General features: G+C 32.3%; 1 protein-coding gene across 2 annotated transcripts; it reads right to left on the reverse strand.

Annotated features, from left to right (window-relative positions):
• Positions 1 to 952: 952 nt before the first annotated feature.
• LOC130808097 (65-kDa microtubule-associated protein 1) lies at positions 953 to 6,902 on the reverse strand. 2 transcript variants are annotated; one of them, XM_057673547.1, is made up of 10 exons: positions 6,674 to 6,902; positions 5,258 to 5,348; positions 4,970 to 5,173; positions 4,601 to 4,852; positions 4,136 to 4,351; positions 3,648 to 3,803; positions 3,115 to 3,426; positions 2,541 to 2,628; positions 2,284 to 2,432; positions 953 to 1,414 (listed from the first exon to the last, which is right to left on the reverse strand). In XM_057673547.1, exons 2-10 carry the CDS (start codon positions 5,327 to 5,329, stop codon positions 1,127 to 1,129), a joined length of 1,737 nt encoding a protein of 578 aa, XP_057529530.1. In that variant the 5' UTR covers positions 5,330 to 5,348; positions 6,674 to 6,902; the 3' UTR covers positions 953 to 1,126. The 2 variants fall into 2 exon arrangements, with proteins under 2 accessions (XP_057529530.1, XP_057529529.1); XM_057673546.1 differs by having other exon boundaries at positions 4,601 to 4,879.
• Between the last annotated feature and the right edge of the window lie 11,650 nt (positions 6,903 to 18,552).

Raw genomic sequence — 18,552 nt, forward strand, 5'->3', positions numbered from 1 at the left:
CAGTTATATATAAAAATGATCAATTATAACATTAGATCAGACAACTTTAACTTGATAACTACAAGTTTAAAAATGATCAAATACATATTTTTTTTCTTTTTTTAATCCCTACCAACTTTGAAAATTGAAATTGAACCTCTTTTAGACTTTTACGATCATAAAAAAAAAAGTCCTCAATTACTAAATTAAATCATTGAAATTTATACATATTTAATATTTTCAGTGATGGCCATTGAATAATTGATTTGTATTTACTTAGTAACGTTTTTTTAGTTAGTTAAAGAATAAAAAAAATGTATTTGATGGGTAGCTTAAGCTAGAATCAAATGGCTACTTTGAATATTGGTTACTTTAAATACCGTATAAAATCAATGCAATCAACTAATCATAAAAGCCAAGGTAAACCAACTAAAAGTCAGCAACCAATTGTCTAGCACCACTGATTTTTTTTTAATTTCTAAGCAATCCGATAATCTAATTTGATATTCAAATCGAATTATAGAATATCTTATCTGTAAAGTAATTTTAGATCGGATAATCGATTTAAATTCTCAAATATCAAATACCGATTTAGATATCAGAATATAATTTTTTTTTCTTCGAATATAGTTGGTCAGCCCTTTTCATATCATCCCCAATTGTGATTTATGTCTTGGCAATCCCAAGTGGATTAGGTACTTGCATGATTGTGAATTTGGATACTCGATTAGATCATACATTTGTCTTTTCATATATGGTTCGAATCACGTTGAGTCGACTTAAAGGTTTGACCTTAAGCGAAACTATATCAATATTAATTTTCCGCCTTCTTCACAACGAATGGAGCAGAGGAAACTCCAACAAAACAATTTTCTCCCCTGCGTTTCTCGATTTTAGAATAACGTAAACACGGCCAAGGAAAATAAAGTCCGAAGCAGGAAGGACATAGCCAGCAGCAACAACAGCACCAAAGGAGTAAAATAGAACATGGATTAGTAAGATTTTTGATGACAATATAACACATACATACTAAATACTCTCTCATTACACCTTACTGTGTTCATAATTACTTTACCATCCTAAACCAAACTAAAATACACTGACAATAAAAGTCCTACAGATTTATCTCTTCTAGTTTAAACTACTATTATGGTGTAGCAGGGATGGTGTCTGAGGTAGAGATATGGGAGGAAGCATCGTCTTTCGATATGGCAACGTAGTTCACTGGGGCCGATGGCCTGAGTTTACCCTCTTTAGATGACCGATTTCCATTTTGATGAGAGTTTAACGATAGTCGACGGCTTGGAGTCCCGTTAGAGCTCCCATTTACGCGCGGTCCTTTCTTGTTTGCACTATTGGGTCTGACAGGGCTTGGCCTTGAGCTAAAAGCAGTTTCATGATCGGTGGGCATCTGGTCTTGATACTTCTTGTGGTCCTGCGAGGACAGCAAAGATAAGTTACAATTGCGGTTAAGCAATCAAGAGCATGTAATCAAGGGCAGGTACCGGCTAAATTTATTTCTAATCCAACAATTCCATATTCATCGGCTAATTCATATTTTGAACTCGCCATTCGCTCAAAATGGCCTAAAATAGCCCAAAATCAACCATAATTTGTTTTTTTTCGATTTGCAATTCGCAAGGAAATAAACAAATTATGTGACACTAGTCCATACTCGGGAGCACTACAAGCATCTTTAAGGAGCATACTCAAAAACCTTTATACTATGTTACTCGGACTCTTCCTTTTGCTTCAAGTACCCGTGTTCGATCCTTGATGCTCGTACATTAGTATGACACTTGGACGTAAAATTGAATATTTAGACGTATCTGACATTTGGACACGTATTAGTATCCGACATTAGTACGACAGTTGCCGAGTCCAAGTAACATAGCCTTTATAAAAGGCATGAAAAGATGGTTATGAGAGAGTCGTCTCTTTCTTTCTCTAGGCTAATCAGGAAATGTTGCACATCTAAGACTTGAGAGGCATCTCTTGTGTAAACCCCACTTTAATAAGAAGGTTTATGGGGCTCGGGAGGTTATGAAACAAAAGGTGCATTCAAGGGTACTTTTCGGATCAAGTAAAGTCAGGTTAACAAATTACACTACCGACAAATCTTGGAGATTAACTTGCAGTTTAACAAATCTAAACTATTGACAAATCTCGGAGACTATAGAAAGATATCTCCCCCACCCTTTCACCACTTTGCTTCAAATCAATCCTATTTAGACGTGAGGAAGGGGAAGAAAATGACCGGGATATGCAGGCAGGTTGTTTAAATATTTCAAAATATACGCTTACCCTCAACCTCCGTTTTTCTTCCTCTCGTTCATGCCGGAGCATGGCATATTCATCCAGCATAGCAAGCAGGGGGACTCCATCATAAGTGAAAGTTAGGCCCCGATCCTCTTCCCATGCACGAGTCTTGGCAACTAGTGTATCAACCATGGCTGCAAGGCCACAAACGTTGGTTCAATAATTACACACAATCAGTTTTGAGTAAAACTAAACGTTTACTAGCAAATGCTGCTCACGGTTTCACCAAACGTAATACAAACCTGGAATTTTGTTCACCAGAATTCGGGCTTTCTCTGCCCGCTTAAGATTTAAGTGAGCGCCTCTGCTAGCATTATATCTGTTGTCATCCTGCAACAGTGAATAAGTCGGAAGTCAAACGACGATTCACATGCATACTCTAATATTGACAAAGAAAAATACCCGAACTACACCATAAATAGCAATTCCCTTGAGATATGTATGGATGAAATATAAATAAAACACTAATTCTTTATTGAAGCCGTCTCACGACGAGACAAAACTTTAATTGGGTCAAACCAAACTATTTAAAAAAAAAATTGTTTCCTGTACAAGTGTAAATTCAGATTTCATTGTTTTTTTTAAATTTTTTTTACTAATAGGTGACTTGTATAGGCCCGTTTCATGGTGACAAAGTCTCATACAAGACTTGCTGAATATAAAAAGCTTAAATTAAAAGATCTGGTTTCTATATAAGGTCCACAAATAATCATAAATCAAGCCAACCTGTACAAGATTATGCTCACATACTTCCCCACCCCCTGAATACCCCCTGAAATACCCCGAGACACAAATAATGCGAAAATGGCACAATACCCGATTATAATCTTCGAGCCAACTTTCTTCTTCACAGGCTGACATCCATTTTTCTACCCGGTCCAGTATTTCTTTTCGGCTAAGAGCCTCTTCTTTGGCCTTCGAGATCTGGCTTTCCATGTCAGCAATCAACTCGGAGGGCTCCACATTCCCAGCATCAATAATTGCTAAAATCTTTTCCCTAGCAGCCTCTGTATCGATTTCTATATGTGCACGAGTGTATATCTCTTCAAGTTCACCCTGCTTCTTGAAGGCGATTTCCTTCATCCGGCTAAATTTCAGCTGATCAAGCCTTTCGACCTCAACCTCAGCCTAACCACATAGACCATAGTACATACAAAAATTAAAAGAAAACTTAACAGCAAACCGATGCAACATTATATTACCCCGATGCGATAAATTGGCTCTACCCAAGTGGGGTTTGTGGGGTCAGATGTACGTTGTACGTTGTACGCAACCTTACCCTTGCTACTGATAACAAAGAGGTTGTTTCTGATTAACGCTTCATAGCATTGTGAAATTGATAGTGTTACCTGCTCAATCAAGTCCAGAGCAAGAGCACCGGGAATAGTAACTTCATCCACTGAGGCTGATATGTTGCAAGTAACATGATCAAACAATTCTCGCTCATCATCAGGAGTATCCATCAGATTCCAAAGATCAATCAACTGATTAGCTAACTCTTGAAGCTGCAGGTAAAAGCACTCTCTTAGACTCGTATTATACGCCTCAAAACTTAATCTAATTTTATTATAATAAAAATGCAACATTAATGTTTGCCTGGTTAAAATGCTGCACATGAGTTTGATCACAAGTTTTACCGGCGAATCTTTGACAGTAAGTTAGAGGGGCGCCAGGTTAATATTCAAACCAAAACAGGGAGGTGGCAAGATTTGTAACCCAAATCTCTAATTCAAAAGCTATAGGTATACAACATTTTCGCTTTTGCATAATGACCCAAAACATTCAGGGGGCCGAACCCTTTACACCTACACAAAGATTTGCAATTGACAAGGTTTACCTTTTGAAGCCTCTGTTTCTTGTCCTCTTTTAGAGCGACAACTGTCTCAGCAAGCTTTGATAATGTCTCGTTGCTAATGCTCTTTGATTGCACACTGCTCGAGTCATTCAAGCTCGGGTGAACTTCCGTCACAGTACTGTAGAAGTCCATACCAAGCACAGAACAAAGATCATGCACAGTGCTCACAAATTCCAACACCTTGTGTAACCTTTCACTCTGTCACATCAACTAATGCTTATGAGTACAACTCTTATTGAACACAGAATAACCAAAAATTCCTAATCAATCACTGTAAATCACTACAGAAAGGCAAAAAGAATATTATTAATATAAACAAAATTAAAAAAGTAAATTAAAATCACAAAACTCCCACCGTATCAAATCCTACCACATAAGGGTGATCACCGTTATTTACAAAAAACATCCCCCAGAATAACACCACATTAATTACAACTGAAATTATACCTTTTCTTTCTGAAGTTCCTGAAGCTGAGCATTATATTCCTCTAACTTCTTTAGGGATAAATCAGACTCATCAACGACAGGTACTTCATCGTTTAGGTTCAACTTCCCGGCAATTTCTCCACAGATTTCCTGAATCTGTGTCTGAACATCCGAGAAGTCTTTCAGCCTCTGCTCCTTTTGATTACATAACTTCTCCAACGTTGGTGCAATGGCCGCTAATTGTTCTTTAATCGTTCCAGAAGTTTTCTCCGGCTGTCCAAAAGCAATGTGTATGTACAACTGTTTAAATCAAAAGATGAACCCCAAACAAGAAATTGGCTTGTTTTTACATCAAACCACTAAGAAAATTCAATTATGGTAGAGACAAACCATTCCAACGACATGTTTTTCTCCGAGAGCAGATAGGAGTGTGGAAAGTTCGACATTAGCATCGGCCAAGGTTTGGAGAAGTTGAGCTCGGGATTTAACTGCCAAATCAACCTTCCTTTTGTAAACATCTAAACATTCCTGCTCTATCTGAAGAAGCATTTTGTCCCTGTCCTCATCACTTTCACCAACTTCGTCCCATATTCGCTACACCGAATCGAATACTTAAAATTAGCACAATGCTCAGCGGTTGATAACATAATTTGTAATGAAATAATTTTGACCAAGTACCTGTAATTGTTCGAGCAAAGACGCACAAGAGGTTTCTCCTAAAACAGGATATTCTACATCCGTTACTGCCATTGACAAGCCTAACTTGAACCTACATTCAATCCGAACTTTCAGTTTTCCGATTAAAAGTTTTACCCTGATCATAGCATCTATGAGCATGATATACCAAGTATGATGATAACGAAACCCATCATCTAAGAATCAATTTTCCCCATCCATCCCTAAGATCATCCACTAATGATCAAAACAACATATAAACATTAAACAAATGGATACTCTCTAGAGTTAAGGAATAATGTGCAACTAGTTATCCTCGCAATTTTACCATTCTAGCATCTTTCTCTTGCAAGCATAAACCAAATGACAATCACATAAAACCGGTATTTGAAGACCTATGTTACTCGGACTCTTCATTTTGTTTTACGTACCCGTGTCTGATCATTGATCCTCGGACATTAGTATGGCACTTAAACACTTCTTTTTGGGCGTAAAATTGAATATGTAGACGTATCCGACACTTAGACACGTATCAGTATCCAACATCAGTACCCGAGTCAAGACTAAACTAATTTGGCTAATAGAAGATGCATTATCCAAGTATATTAGAATTCCTAGTCACCCCATCATAGAAAGGTGAAAGCTATAGCTTAAATCACCCACCTACCCACCATGAAAGGAACATTTGACAGAAAAAATAGCCAGGGTAAAACCTCCATTGATGACAAGGTAAAATATGACAGATCAGCTGCAATTAAGATTTGGTAAGTGACATCCAATTATTAGGTCAACCTAGTATGATTAAATCTAATCAACATTATCCACAAAGTTCAAATCTTTTTCATTAGTATTACTCACCAATAATCCACACAATGATATTAGCATCTAACCCTCCATCATTTTAACATAATGAAAAAAGATAAAGTATACTAAGTCCACTTTAATATATGCTAAATCAAGGAAGAAGAAGAAAAAGGTAAAAACCCACATAATAAAAATCTCTACTTTATGATAGATCATGTTAAACCCACAAGACAGCAACATTACGATAAATGATGGGAAAACCCACCAAAGGAAAAACAAGATCTTTACTGAAAATAAGCAAAAAAAAAAAAGAAAAATCAAACCTTTACTTTTTATTAACCACATTTGCCCAAAAAAATAACCCAAAGAAAATAATTAATTGAAGAAATACTTAGATCTTTCAAGAATCAAAGTAAAAGACACTTCATTTTGCCAAATTAGCATTGAAATCAAAGATTAATCAATACCCATTAACAAAAGACAAGAAAATTTAAAGTAAAACGCACTTCATTTTCCCAAAAAAAAATGACACATTTAGCATTAAAATCAAAGAATAACAAATACCCATTAACAAAAAATAATCAAAAATACAATGTGGAGAAAGTAAAAGCTTACCCAGATGGTGGTTGAAGATGTTTAGGGTTTTTCACAAGAGTTTGAGGTTTTTTTTATTTTTTTGATTTTCTTTTAAAAAAATAGCTTAAGGTAGTTAGATCTGAAGAAGAGAGAGAGGATGAATAAGAGTCAGGATATAGTCTTAAGTGAGTGAAAGACAGTGGTAAGTAAGAGAGATATGATGAAGAAGACAAGGAGAGAAAATGAGAAAGATAACGAAAACTGTGAGAGATTTAGTGATGTGGGACCCACTTGTGAACCATTCTTCTTATATTAGAATCCTTTTTATTATTATTATTATTTTTAATTACTCATGTTAGGATTTTGATTCTGATTGTAAAATATAAATAAAATATCAAAATTCTCCTTATTAAAACTTCATCAAGTAATTATAGTTATTAATCGAATATATTTTTTATTATATTTTAAATAATAGAGAGGATCCTAACTACTTTTCCTCAGCTGCCCTATGATTGTCTGAAAATTATTTTTTTTCTTTTTACTTATTACTTTATTATAATAAAATAATAAAAATAATAATAGATATTTTTCTTTTCTTGTGGTATTTACTGATTTTGACACTGTTTCCTTCTTTAATGACACCCTTATTACCTAAGGTTTTGGGTTGTTGAATGTGAGTTTTCTATAATCAATATATAAATACTTTTTGACTTGCCGAGTTTTTATAATTATGTTTTCATATTCTTTTATATATAAGCAATATGTGTAGATAATAATAGTAGAAATACAAAAATAAATGTGCAAATGATATTTGATCGGAGAATATAGGGTAATTTAATAATATTATACTCCCTCCTATTCACCTTAGGTGTCTCATTTACTTTTGAGACACTATTCATCTATCACTCTTAAATAGCATTCTATTATTAATCTATAAGTTAAAACATAGTCATGTGGGATCTTATTTGATTCGTTTTGATGTAAAGATTATAAATATCAACTTTTTATAATTTTTTATTATACATAACTCGATATATTAAGAATTGAATAAGTGCATTGGATAAAGTGCATAAAGTAAATGAGACACTTAAGATGAATAGGAGGGAGTATAACGATTAATCCTAACAATCACGAAGAATCATATTGTGAATCAAATAGCAGTTAGAACAATATAACTAGGAATTGACTCATATCGACCGATTGGAATAGATAAAGAACAATCAAGAATAATAAATAATGTGTAAAAAATAGGATAAGAATATTTTAGAATTAAAGGAAGTGAAAGTTAATCTTAAAAAAAATCTAAATTCGCTCATTGTCAAAAAGATAATAGATGAAATTGAAAACTAAGTAAAACTAATTAAAATTAAATTATAGGCATATTATTTGCATTTTTGTGTTTAGTTTATTGTGATTTACATATAAATTCGCTTTAAAAAAGATATAACTCTTTATTCAATATTATTGTTTTATTTTATAATTAATAAATTGAGTGTTGACGATTTGGCTTCTTTGTTTATTAAAATTTGAGATGTAATTTTAGTTGTAATGAGCGAGAATGCAAGATGATGGTCAAGATGAGATAATTGGAGAAGATGTAGTTGTAACTATGAAAAACTTTTAGTATCCAAGGGTTCTATATCCAAAGTAATGGTGAGATTGGTGGAGATGTTACGCATCGTATACAAGCAGGTTGGTTTAAGTGGCGAGCGGCTATTAAAGTGTTATGTCACAGGAAGTTTCCGATTAGACTAAAAGGTAACTTTTATAGTATTTTCATTAGGCCAGCTTTGTTGTATGAGACAGAGTATTGGCCCGTTAAAAAAATTCATAAACGAAAGATGAAAGTAGCAGAGATGCGAATATTGAGATGGACATGCGGTAACACAATAATGGACAGAATCAAAAACTAGGAGTTTACAAAGAAGTTAGACATTGCCTCATTAGTGGCTAAAATGCGTGAAAATAGGTTAATATGGTTTGGGCACGTGCAAGAAAAACATTTTACTCTCCTGTTAGAAAATAGAAAGCATCACAGTGGAGGGTAAGAGAAGTCAAAGAAAACCTAAGAAAACGTGGATTGAGCAAGTAAAGAATGACTTAAGTGAGTTGCGCCTCTCCATGGACCTGGTTAGAGATATGAATAGTTGGAAATGTGAGATCCATATTTTAGACTACTAGTTATTTCTTTAATTGTCTTCTTGCCATAGTGTCTAGTTGCTTGTTACACGTTTCGTTTTGTACATTTATATATTTATTGTAGTTTTATTTTATTTATTCTATTTATTTATTTATCATTATTTTTATTTATCATTTTTTTAGAACTAGTTTTGTCTTCTATTTTTCCAGCAAGTAGATGTACTCTTGAGACAACGGTATCTCTCATATCCTCTTCATACAAGGCTCTTATTGTTTGGAGGTAAAACGACCGCATTCTATTAGTCCTTCCTATAAAGTGAGTACGAATATGTATTATCCGTCATCTTTTCTGATCCAGATCCTACGTTCAAGCGGAATATTGACTATGATGATGTTTATTAAAAGTTGACAGGTATAAATAATAATTTAGGTATCAATTTTATATAGGTTTAAATTGAATCATATCAAATAATAATTCTTTATTTATGATTGCTATTTGGATCTTATTAAGAATTTTTTGTTTATAAGATAATAGACACGTTTTATATTTGGATTAAATAACTCATTTATTATATATTACGAAAATATGAATTTCTTATTTGAGGTCATCTCACGAGTCACCGAAAAACAATTTCTCACGGTAGTAGCTAAAAAACCCATGTTTGATAATTAGCCGATAACATATAATTAAATATTTGGTAAACTAGCATTTAGTAATTACTAATTTACATAAATGAGTATCTGCACACTATAAAAGTCATTCGACGTTTTCCTCCCATTGTCATATGGTTTTAGAATGATATCTTTACTAAATTTAACAAGAAAGTTACTTGCAAAACGCAAAACAAACTAGTCTAGAATTGAACCATTAGAAAAAAATTCTAATGAGTTGTTAAGTGTACTATAAATTATTTATTAAATAAAAAAATAATAAATAAGAAAACTTTACTCCGAATTTTCAAAGTCCAAGCAACATTCAATTCCAATTTCAGCTTAGTCAAATTCCCACTCGAACCTTTTTGACTTAAAATTTTTGTTAGCAGTTAGAGACGATGACAATTGAGTTTTGTTGTTTTGGTCCAGCTGGAGTTATTAGCTCCTTCTTTGACTGGCAATGTTTCAATTTTTGGCCCAGCTGCTAATAACTATAAAAAAATACAGCTAATATATTATTTAAATAACTAAATTCAATAAAAATTATATATTGTTTAAATAAATAGGTTATAATTAAAATAAATAATGGGCATAAGAATGGAATGCACAAATTAACCAATCTTCAACAGTAGACAACCTTAAAAAGTTGATTTATACGCGGCCACACTTACAAACATGCATATATCTCTTTTAATTTTATTTTTTCAATAAAATTTACCATCAACCTATACTTTCTCCAAAAGTAATTCCTCTTTATTAATATGAATAATTACAGATAAGAAGAGTAAAATATTGCATTAGTAAATATGAAAAGGTAAAAAAGATTAGTCTGCAAAATAAGAGGAAGTAGTATACAAGCATTATTGAGTCTCAATATCTATAAATATATTAATAAAAAGCTTATTAAAAGTCGTCATCATCATCATACTCAGTGTATCCCGCACATAGGACGACGACAACTCATACCCATAAAGGAGAGTGCAGTCAAAAAGTCCCTCGACTCAAGGAAAAAAAAAAGTTTACTAAAATTATGTATTTAAATTCCATATATTATGACGAATCTAAAAAGATCTTATATGAATACAATTTAATAACTCTTATTTATCCATGAATAACCATGTTTAAATTTCTATTTTCTCTTGTTTGAAAAATATTTAATGTAACAAACAATAGAAAATGAGGGAATTAGTGTTTTTCAAGTCATAGTACAAAATATTAAATGAAAATTATATGTTAAATTAGGCTGGACTTATTGTGAATGCCAGCATATTAACGGGGGGACACAAGTGCACACACTTCATAAGCCAAAGAGATATATACCATCCCAAAACCATATGGCAATGGGAAGAAGGTCTCTAATAGCTTATAAAGCGTGTACACCATTTTCAATTTATTGATGTGGGATAACTCATCCCAACACCCCCCTCACATGCGAACCCCCGTCAAGTTCGCATGTGGGAGTAATCAATTAGGGTAGATGGACTAAATTTGGGGTGGATATTCTCAACGTAATGTGAAGATCCAAGCCAGCCTTCAATTCCACGTAATTTGATAACCCAACAACCCCCAAACACAATCAAACAGTAATGTATTCTTAACAAACAGAACAAAACTAATAGGATGAATCTTGAATTGAAAGACTAGGAGTTTTGATCCTCCAAGGCCTTCAATTCCCTTAATACAACCAAGGACTACTCTCAGTTGTAAAAGGTGATGATCTTGCACTTTTCAAGATCGTTGAGTGATCACACACACTCAAGGAGAAAACAAAGGAAACAATTCCAATGAATTTGATTTTTCTGAAATTTCCAAGTTGTTTGATTACAAGGCTAAGGCCATCTATTTATAGACGTAAGGGAAGAGGGAAATACAATGAGAAGGCTAATGACACGTCTACCTAACAATAACGGTCATAAAGGAACACGTGCAATACATGTGCACTTTAAAAACATGAAAAACAAACTAAGTATAGCATTCTGAAATTCTGACAGAAGGTTGCTGACCAGGCTACCTTCCACTCACTTTCTTATGCACTTCCAAAGGTTGATGATGGCCACTAAGAGTCCTGGTAGCAAGATCCTAGTGTAGAGATTCCATTTCCACCCTTGTTGGTCCCATAGGTCATAATACACGATCGGGCCATAACCCACAAGGTCAGCTGGTCATAAGATCATTTCTGTTTTGTTTGAACCAGCTGTTGAGTGGGTGACCTTCATCCACTTGTCTAGGGATCTTCCAATGGTTTTTAATAGTAACCTTGAACCATGGTAGGTAGATCCAAGTGCAAAGATTCCAAATCTACCCTTAGAGTTCCCCAAGGAGTCCAAGCTCGTTCTAGCACAGGTCCTCAAAGTCAGCTGGTCAGTGGATGCTAATAGTTGTGCTCTGTTCTGTTTTAGATTACCTTCTGACTGGGTGACCTTTACCATTGATTTCCATGGGTTTTCAATGATGTGAAGTAATGTCCTTGGACCAAGATATGATATTCCAAGTACCAAGATTCCAAATCCATCTTCCATGGCTTCCAAATCCGTCTTGGTTGAGCTTGGCAAGACCTGCAAGGTCAGCTGTTCGCTAGCCTCCGTCAGGCTTTGCTGTACTGTTGCTTTGAGCTTCTGTTCTTCCTCTTCTATTGCTGAATTTGCGTCATAGCTTGCAAATGACTCATTGCTTTGTTCTTCATTCTTGCTTCCTGTATGAATCATCATTGAACCATCCCAATATGGTTCAGTAGAAACGCCATTCTTTTCGAACCTACCATTTTTAAATTGTTGATCGAACTATCGGCTTTGATACCATGTAAAATTAGGCTGGATTTATTGTGAATACCAGCATATTAACGGGGGACACAAGTGCACACATTTCATAAGCCAAGGAGATATATACCATCTCAAAACCATATGGCAATGGGAAGAAGGTCTCTAATAGCTTATAAAGCATGCACACCATTTTCAATTTATCGATGTGGGATAACTTATCCCAACATTATAAAGTATTATTTGTATTAAATTTAAAATACTCTTGATAACATACAATTATCTGTCATTTTATAAACTCTACCATTAAAATCGTTTCAATCGATTTTATAATTTTTTAAGTACAAGGCAGACCATAAAAAAAGAGCAATGAGAATTATTAATCCTAAAATATTATCCAGATAAAATAATATTTACTCTAACTAATACAAACTCTAATTTACTTTTTTTTTTTTTTTGAGGTAATAGTTTAAACCACTTGATCTATAGAGAATTGAGTGTATCTTTTACAACTATATTGTATAATAGCACATACTATCTTTTTGTTCCTTCCTTGCATTAGTGACTTTAGTTAACTGTTTGAAGTTTCTCATGATCCCTGTGATTGATTGAATGTACTATTTAATTAATTAATGTAGGAGTATTTAATTAATTAGTTCTACTTTAAGGCTTAACTTTTTATTTCATGATGGCATGTCGAGCATTGTCTCGAGACTCCAAGGAATATTGTGGTAAAACCATGCATTGACTCCACATACTATACGAGGTTTATACTGTTTAGAAATTATATGTGCTTATTTCAGTCATTGGGTAGATTTTGGATGATATTTTCGTCCGTTTAACATTGAGTCTTGTGTTTATATTGGTTTTTTATATAATTGTAAATTCATTTTAAACTCGAATTAAAGTCGAGTTCAATTACAAGGTCGAATATATGTCAGATCATCGATTCTGTTTTGGACACTTTTAGATTAAATAGAATTATAAAGGAAAATTTACCCAAAATAATCCAACCTATTTACGATTTTCCTAATAATCCCAACTATCGCTTAACCATGAATAATCCCATCTATTGTTTCATGTAACCCGAAATGTTGTTGGATCACCTACTACCGGTTTGTATTAGATATACATTACAAAAAAATATTGAGAAGGAGACATTCTGTCGCCGAGCTTGGCTACGGGATGGAGACGGGAGAGTCCCGTCGCCTAGGTTGGCTATGAGCATTTTCCGTCTCCATCCTATTCTGAAAGTTGGCTAAGGGCATTTTCCATCTCCATCTCGTAGCCATCATGTCCCTAAAGTTGGCTACGAGCATGTTCTATCTCTATCCCGTTGCTATTAATATTATATTGATTCTGATGAAGGAGATTAAATTTGTAGTATCTTTTGTATTTGTATTATCTAAATCGATATATTATATTTAGATTTGAATTTAATACAAGTATTGAATTAATTTTCCTGATTCGTATTTTCTAAATATAACATTTTATAATAGGAAAATTTGCAAAGAAACACCTTATAAAATCAGTTTTTTTGTAAAAAAAACACCTTTTAAATTTATTTTTTTTGTAAAAAAGCACCTTTTAAGAGACTTTTTATTAAAAAAAACACCTTAAATTAGTTTCCGGTGACTTTTGTCAACTTTTAGGCGGTGACATTTTCAATTCAATTCAGCCACTAATTCATTTTCAATTCAATACATTTTTAATTCATTCACTATTATTAATTTGAGATAGAAGAGGATTTAAGAAAAAGAAAAAAAATCAAAAGAAAAATAAATTATTACACGGGTAAGTTCACCCAATAATATATTATATAATATATTATATATTGTAACAAATAGTAGGCATTTTCTAGAACATTTCGAGTCCCAAGGTGGGAGAAAGAGTAATGGGGCCGTATTGAAGTATCCAAAAATACTTCACATGCAATTTGTCCTTTCTCTAAACTAAAACAATTATTTTATCATCACTATCAAAAATAATCTCTTTTTCAAAAAAAAATAATTTATCATTTTCCCATATTAAAGTAAATATTGGAATTTACTTGTCGATTTTCTTTACATAATTGATGATGTAAGAAATTTGTTAGATTATTCTCACTTAAGATTTGCACTCACATAAAGGGGTACAATGTCATGGTCCCCTCCAAAAAATGTTAAACCTTTTTTAAGGGAAAAAAAATTATACTTTCTATGTTTTGTTGGGATTAAAATCAAAGAGAAAGATAATGATTTTTGAGGAAAGTATGAGAAATTAAAAAATGTAATTTTAAAAAAAATGATAATAAATTGTATGGATGATATTAAAAGAGTATTTAGATGTATGATTGAGATTAATAGAAGATAATAGGGTCAGGTCAATTTCAAATAAGAAAATAATGCAAATAAATAAAATAAGGAAAAATAAAAATTGATGCAAATTAATAAGTGACACGAAGAGATTAAAATTTAGTCATAGACCTCGACTTCTCAACTAAGAAAACTAATAGTTATACACATTTTAATATAATAAGTCAAAGTTTACTAATGTCCCCAAGACGTTCACGGGGACGTTTATTAATTAGAATAGTAATAGTATATTTTAAAGATGAAATTATGAAATAAAATAAAAATAAATATTATTGGTGATAGGATTTTAAATGTTATATTGTGTTAAGTAATATAATTTAATGTTTATATAACTTTAAATTCAAAATATTTTTTATTTTAATAAATAAAATTGATTAATATCTTTATTAATAACAAACATGTTAGAGGACATTTGATATTAAGATCTATACAACAAATAAGCCAAAATTATGCAATAGTAAATCTATGAATGTAAGGCAATTACAATGGCCCCTTCATATAGTAATATTTTATTTCTTACTTATCCTGATAAAATTTTCAAAATCTATATAAAAATATGGTAAATCTTCATAGGCATGATAAACCAAAAAATAACAAATGAAATATGTGCATTGGATGGAAATCTAAGTTTATGAATGATTGAAAAAAATTATGGATTTATATCCACATATGAAAATATAAATAATTTATTAAAACAAATTAAAATAGAAGTAAGTACATTGATACATAGAAATAAAATACTACCTTGATTTTTCTTAATCGATACTCTTAGTTTTCATGCAATTCAATGCACTATGTATTGATCCTTAAGTGTTTAATCTCACAGAATTAAAAATCGCAAAAAGTTAATAGTATAAAAGTATGTATCGAGTCGAATCAAACAAGTTTTCAATTGACTATATTTTTCTTATATAGCAAGAACAAGATGTGAGACAATGGATTTATTTGGCAAATAATGGTTGACAGGAGTTATCGGTAGAAGTTTTGTTATTGGTTTGACCAGCTGAAACTGTAGAATTAGTGGCTAATTAAGCCAGGCATTTAAACTAGTAGTTCAAGCTTGGTGTTACGGGAGGTATATTTTTATTATATTTTTGACAAATTTTTTGTTAAGACTGTCTCACTGTGAGACAGCTTAGTATGGAATAATCCAATTTTAATTTCTTAAAGTTTAATGGAGAAAATAATTTTTATTTAGTTAACTATTTTGTATGTTAAATTTTGAGCTATTTATATAAGTCTGTTTCACAATAAGAGGGTCTCAGTAAAAGACTTGGTGTTTATTTTTTTAAAATATGAAAGTAAAATCGAACAACAGAGGAATAAGGATAGAATCCTATAGCATGGGCCACATGACATGTATCCTTCCAGGGGGTCAGATGGACCACTTTCTTCAAGAATATATAATTTTCTTAGCCCAATAATATCTTCAACCTTTATCTGCCAGTTGGATTTCCATATTTGTTTTTTTTTTTTGATTATACGTAATTTTAATTCTAATTTAACATCATCTCAATATCAGATAGTTTAAAATTGAGTTAAATTATTTACTTTAATTAACTAAAATATTTATTTTAGATATGAAAATATTTATTTTTAAAATTTAAGCTTCTCATAAGAATTTCTTTTATAAGAAAATAGACTTATATAAAATTTGCTCTTTAACACATGTTGAATTATTGAACTAATCAATCTATCTCATGGTTTCATGCTGCATTTTTCATTTCAATCCATTTATAGGTTTGCTACAATAATACTTTTGGCCAGGACCACACATATTTTTTAGTTTTCGTCTATACATTTAGCTTATCTTTTTATTTCATCTGTCAACTTTCCCATAAATCATTTTTTTACCCACTTTTCTTCATTCACAAATTCTTGTATGAGACGGTCTCACTGTGGGACATACCTCATACTTGGGTTCAATAGCCCAATAATAGAAACTTTTAGCTTATGAACTTCTTGTTTTGAGGTGGTCTCATCGTGAGATGGTCTCATACATTACGGGTTGTTTCTTAATTTCCTAAACAGTTATACTTGTGGCAAAAGTCACATAATATAAAAAATATTAACACGAATGTCATGAGAGTATATAAAAATATAAATTTCAAATTTGAATTTTCATGAAATTAATTCAACTATGTATGAATTAATTCGTTCACCATTATTTGCACTAAGGTTGTTCCTTCATAAAAAGAAAAGGGCCTCTTTATTGATTAGATCAAAATTTAAAATCAAAGCTCAAATTAGGATTAAGTAGAACAAGAATTTGAGTTGATAAAGCTAAAAGCTTGTCTTGTATACAAATCTATTTCTATATGAGTTGTTTGTTATGTTGGAAATATTTTACATCATTTCACGTTACTTAAAAAATGGGTTTTCACGTTACTTAAAAAATGGGTTGTAGACTTTATATAATACTTTATGAGTAATCCTCCTAATATTATATAATTTTGGAAAAGAGTAAAACTCATTATATATTGTATGCAAGTTAACGCTCATTACCCAAGGATTTGTGGGCTTGGGCTCATGAGTGCCCATGGGTGTATCCATACAAGTGGGCTCATGGGTGATCATGTGGCGAATTGTCACAGCCTAATCACATGATCTCATAGTAGCCCACTCGTGTGGACACGGGACACCCGTGGGCTTGGGACCCACAAACCCACAGGTCAAGAGTGTGGACTTACACATACGCTTGGTGAGGTTCATTGTTTTCCAAAACCATATGGTATTAGGAGGATTAGTTCACCCAATATATATATATATATATATATATATATATATATATATATATATATATATATATATATATATATATATGCAATTCAACAACCTATTATTTTATCGATGTGAGATCTTATTTCACATGTGAAATATTTCTAACAACAGTTTAATATGTACAAAAACAATTATAATTTTTGAATTTTCTTAAAAAACTCTTGTACATAAATTAGCTTACAAATAATTATATTAGTACATTTAAATAACTTTATTAGGAAATTCAGTTGACTACGTCAATCAACTAAAAAAGTGAGATTTTTTTAAAAAATTGGAGTGTTTAACTAAACAAGTTTTTATTTTTATTTTTATTTTTATTTTTATTTTTTTAATCTGAATTATGAAAGTCTACCCAACATGATATTTATCTAATTGAAGGATTAACTTGAGGTGTGTGACTTACTACCGATCTGAACTTGACATGTTATACTTAACAAGTATCATATGATTATGAATTTAGATCTAACATACACTCAGAGGGCGTTTGGTTTGTAATATTTATATGCAAGAAACGTGTTATGATTGGTGTAATTTGAGTGCACATTTGGAGTGTGCATTCATGTGGTGACTCTTGGGATGGAATCCCATAAGTATGTCATGAATGGGTGTATTAAGATGAGTCTTAATATTTGTGGTTTATGATGATGATTAAGGTATGAATTAATGAGTTAATCAAGGAAGTTATGGGACTAAATGAAGAAGTTCAAAGGTTTAATTCAAGATGTTCAACTATGCAAGTCGAGCAATACTGTCAGAAGCCCTCTGAAGTGCCGCTCGACCAGCACGCTCGACCGAGAGAGCTTCAGGATGGGTCGAGCGAGCAGACAGAATGCAACCAGAAACTTCCTGTAGTCCGCTACACCAGGCCACTCGACCGAGCGAGCCTCTGCTTTGGTCGAGCGATGTTTCTGATACTCCTAAGATGCTGTTTTTTTGACTCTTCAATTTCTTGGAGATGTTTCATTGTCATTTATTCATAGTTGTAATGTACTTAATGTTACTTAGTGAGATCTCTCCTATAAATAGAGAGCTCTCATTCACATTGTAAATATCCACAAAATACACCCCAAGCCAAACACTAGCCTATATCTCTTCTCTATTGTAATTCTCCATATTTGAGAGTTCTTTGAACTCCTTTGATAATATAAGAGATACTACACATTGGAGGACGTAGCCTAAGTTGGGTGAACCTCGTTAAATCTTTGTGTCGTTTTATTGCTTTACTTTTTTCTAC

The sequence above is a fragment of the Amaranthus tricolor genome, chromosome 3, assembly GCF_026212465.1.
Source record: "Amaranthus tricolor cultivar Red isolate AtriRed21 chromosome 3, ASM2621246v1, whole genome shotgun sequence".
Classification (NCBI taxonomy): Eukaryota; Viridiplantae; Streptophyta; class Magnoliopsida; order Caryophyllales; family Amaranthaceae; genus Amaranthus; species Amaranthus tricolor.